Source organism: Nannospalax galili, unplaced genomic scaffold, assembly GCF_000622305.1.
Source record: "Nannospalax galili isolate Female #2095 unplaced genomic scaffold, S.galili_v1.0 scaffold974, whole genome shotgun sequence".
Taxonomy (NCBI): Eukaryota; Metazoa; Chordata; class Mammalia; order Rodentia; family Spalacidae; genus Nannospalax; species Nannospalax galili.
In genome coordinates this window covers 2,233,104-2,237,410 of record NW_008335438.1, presented here as the reverse complement: position 1 = coordinate 2,237,410, position 4,307 = coordinate 2,233,104, and the positions used below count along the sequence as shown (strand labels likewise).

The 4,307-nt window shown below is 44.8% G+C and overlaps 1 protein-coding gene across 2 annotated transcripts in view; it reads right to left on the bottom strand.

The window, feature by feature from the left end:
• The window catches only part of Habp2 (hyaluronan binding protein 2), a 36,288-nt gene extending 33,248 nt beyond the window's left edge, over positions 1-3,040 (bottom strand). For both annotated transcript variants that reach the window (XM_029562126.1, XM_017797414.2), the window contains exon 1: positions 2,886-3,040. In XM_029562126.1, coding sequence (XP_029417986.1) covers positions 2,886-2,954 — 69 coding nt within the window. In that variant the 5' untranslated portion in view covers positions 2,955-3,040. The remainder of the gene's footprint in view (positions 1-2,885) is intronic.
• Positions 3,041-4,307: the final 1,267 nt, after the last annotated feature.

Below are 4,307 nucleotides of genomic sequence, written 5' to 3'. Positions count from 1 at the left end.
AAATAAATAAATAAATAATAAATAAATCACAAAAACTTAAACCACACAGAAGCAAAGATGGGATTGAAAACAACAGTCTCCCTCCATAGCTGGTTTGCTTGTGTGTTGGTCTGTAGCTCCAGCTAGATTCCAACTCTGATCTTCCTTCCTCTGCCTGCCAACTGCTATTGTTACAGGAATGAGGGTTGACAAGATGGTCCAGTGGGTAAAAGCGCTTGCCACATAAGCCTAATGATCTTGAGTTTGATCTCCTGAACCCATAGTGGAAGGAGAGAATTGACTCCTGAAAGTTGTATTCTGACCTCCACATGCGCACACACACACACACACACACACACACACACACACACACTAATAATAATGATGATGATGAATAATGAATAATAATAACAAGAATAAAAGTATTAAAAAGTCATCTCTGATAAAAGCGACCCTAAGAAGTTAGCACAGTGTTTACTGCACCTGTTGGGAGAGTCCCCTAGGGTCTTTTAAGGAGTGTCACCACAGATGCTGAGACTGCCTTCCTTCAGTTGTAGAGGCACATGGAGCCCATTATGCTCTACCTGGCAAAATAGCCTTGTGCCTCCATCAAAGACCAGGCCCCTGATGCCATGTGTACCAAGAGATCTATGCTTATTCAGGGACCCAGGACTGTTCTTGAAATGGCTAAAGCTAGACTGTGCCACGTCCCAGTTCTAGGACTTGGGGCCATATTAGCCAGTTCCATATTCATTCAAAATGGGACCAGTGATAGTACCTACGACTTACTTAGGGTCCTTTTGGAAATGAACCAACCAATCCACAAGAAACCCAGGTCTGGCACTAAGGACTCTGCTATATGGTAGCAGTTGGTTGCTGTTATTATTATTGCTATAATTATTGAGACAGCATCTGTCTATGCAGCCTAGACTGGTCTGGAATCCACAATCCTCCTGCCTCAGCTTCCTTAGCACTGGGGGACAGTTGGTTATTGTTTTTAGCTACTTAGATGGGAGAGGCCACTCAGCCCATCAGTCTATGTGTCTCTGTTCCTGGAAGAAGCCCCAAATTCTCCCAAGCTTCTGAGCAACTTGGCCACTTTGCCCTGAATGCCATATGCCAGCCTGTGGAACGTGAGCTGCCTTCCTGACCACCTGTCTGGCACACATCTGGGTAAGAAAACATCCTAAAGCCCGAGTTCTCTCTTTGGAATTGACTAAGCTCGTTGCCCGAAGGCTAGCTCTCATATTTTCTCTTTAATCCATTATTGACTTACAATTTCATTGCTAACCCTAAAAATTCACTAGAGCTTGCAAAACAAAAAGGGGGAGAGGATTTTTCAGGACCATTATCCTTTCGTGAGCTTCAAACAGATTACATCAACCCTTCTTTTCACCTGCAAATGTTCGACTTAATTCCCCCCCAACTCATACTTTCTATGGGCCGCTCATAATTTCCACCACTTTTCTGTATACCAGTGGGATCTCTCAGCCCCAGATGTCCACCAAATAATCATATGATCAGCATGCTTAATAGCCATTTGTAACTGCAGTCACCACATGTGCCCACATAGTAATTTGGAAAGAAAATCCTATCCAACGCAAGTCACTTAGCAGTGCAATATGGGGCTAAGTGAGGTGTCTGAGCCTGGTTTACTGAAAGAAGGGAGGCAAAGCTCTTATCTTCAGAACATGCTAATGAGCAAGGCTGTGATTTTTAAAATTCCACTCCTTCTGAAACACAAAGGTGCTTAACAAAATTCAAGAGGTTTACAATTGTTACTTCTCAGCTCTTACCCTCTGCCCTTTCTTTCCCACCCTTTCCCCATCAAAGGGAATATGCTCTGATTTCTATAGAGGAGTGGTACTCAGTCTGGACAATGTCAGTGAAAAGAGCTAGCATTAGGCAGGGAATTTGGCTCACCAGCTTGCCTAGCAGACACACTAAAGGCCTTGGGTTCAGTCCTCAGCACCACAAAGAAAAAAACCAAGGAGCTAACATTCATTTGTGACCTTGTGTCATCATGACCTTCACTAGATTAGCAATTGGTTGTCTGATGACAGCACCAAGACTTGGGGAGGTTATGTTTCTGACCACATCCTCCACATCTATTCTGTGGCAAAGCTGAGACTCTGTCCCTGGCTTCCAGGCCCAACACTCAAGCCTTAGCTCGCTACTAGCATGGGACCCCCAGGAGGCTATATTTCAGTGTAAGGCCCTCTTCCTCTGGTCCCCAGAGATCCAGCTGACACTTGGACCATAAGGAAGCATAGATGGGCCAGCATCTCCACTACTGGGCTCATCCTAGAGGCCTTGAAACCTTCTCAAAGTACTTACCCCCAGGCTCATGCTCACCCTCTCCGCCCATCCTCAATGGTCATGGGAAAAGGAAGGAAAGGGGCTAACCATAGACCTTCTCCCCTAATCAAATGGAGCCAAGTAAATCCTTCACTGGGATCATTCAAGCTTCTAGAATCTCCCTGGGAGGTCAAAGCCCAGGAGACCATTTTGCTAGTGTCAACCTCAGATGGCTAGAGCATCAGGGGTGTGTGTGCTAGTGCTGGTAGCCAAGTCTGTTTTCCTAAGGACAGAGTGTGTAGCTTCCCATGATGCCCCAAAGATCCCTTGAGATATATGCCAGATTTCACCCACACCACAGAGCATTTTTGTGCCCCATTCTCCTTTGTTGGAATGAATTTGTGGAGGCTATGTTCCAAGAGACTCATGTCACCCACATGTCACCATGGAATTGACTGCTGAGAAGTCTAGGCTGCTGCCTGCATGAGCTCTTCTAGTCAGGACACATTCGACTTGGCAATACCAGCCTTTCCTAATTCAAGATTTGCCTTGCTCCCAAGCCAGCTGGTTTGGTCTTGTTAATATAGAAATTGGAAGTGACCACTTACCCCGATGGCTGACTTTCCCACCAGGGCAATTAACAGCAGAACATGGAGATCTGCCATCCTGGCAAACATCCTTGCAGTGAAAGGCCTCTCGGTTTGGTTTGCTCTCAGTACAAGTTCTTTTCTTGTTTCTGCCTTTAAGGGAAGAAATACCAGTCTCTGTGGATTCCGGAACAAATGAAGAGGATGCAAATTATTAACTAGGCATCAAATACTGTTTAATGTTTAATGTTTTGCAAACCAACTATCTTGATTAAACAAATGGTAACTTGGGGGTTGGGCAGAGTCAAGGGGTGCTTTGTCTCCAGCAGAAGAAAGTCTCCGAAGATAGTGGCTGAGATAACTCCATGGCTTGTGGTTGCACATGGGAGCTACTGAGTGTTCGATGCCAAGGGCCTGGCTGTGTACCTGGCATCTCAGCCACGGGATAAAATCACCTGCCACAAGCCTCTACTACTGCTGATTTGGGGAGAATGTTGATAGGTTTCTGATTCTGCAAACCTCAAATAGAATTAAGGCACAGATGAATCCCTAATAACATCACACTTTATTTTTATGAAAGATAAATTAAAGGATGTCAAACTACTATTGATAAACATTGATTCTGGGCCCTTTGAAGGATTGCCCACAGTTGCTTGTTGGCTTCAAAAGTTTTCTTTTAAACCTCATTACATGAGGTTTTTACTTTTAAATTATTTTTGCCCCTTTCCTTGGAGTCTTTCTTTAATTAAAAGGAAGGAAGAAAAAAGATGGTGCTCATATTTGGGGACAGTTATTTCCAGTGTTCTTTGTTTAGCTACATTGGTTACAGTGGAACTATAGAAAGCAGCAAGTACCTGGAAAGTGTGGGTTCTTGTGAACTCAATTGATCTCAATATATGCAATTCTGAGTTTCCATAAATGCCTGTCTCCCACAGTAATCTCTGCGTGGGCTCCAGGAATCCCCGGGTCCGAGTCCTCAGTGTAGGCTTGGAACTATGCCAACTGAGCCACCCCCTCCTCAGCTGTCATCCCATGGGGCACATGTGCTCAGATTGCTCAGCCAACACCGGCTCCCACTCGTGGAAGCTGTGGAGGATCCCAAAGGCCTTCTCTTGGAGAAGGCTGAAGCCAAAACCCACTACCACATGGGTTTTGTCTTCATAACACTTCACAAAGCCATCATGATATACTTGGATTGCTATCTCATCAATATTTGTTCCTTCTTCGCCCCATTAGACTAATTTCTCATGAGGCCAGGCATTCTGTTTGATCACCGTCGAACTCCCAGTATAGATGCCTGGGCACCTGACAGGCACACGATAGATTTATGTTGGATGAAATGAATAAGTGAACGATCTCTTTATTGAAGAGACAGTTGGGCATTTCACATTAAGACATCTTTAACAGTAGAGGCAGCTCCACGGGACAAGAAAAACCGGTTGT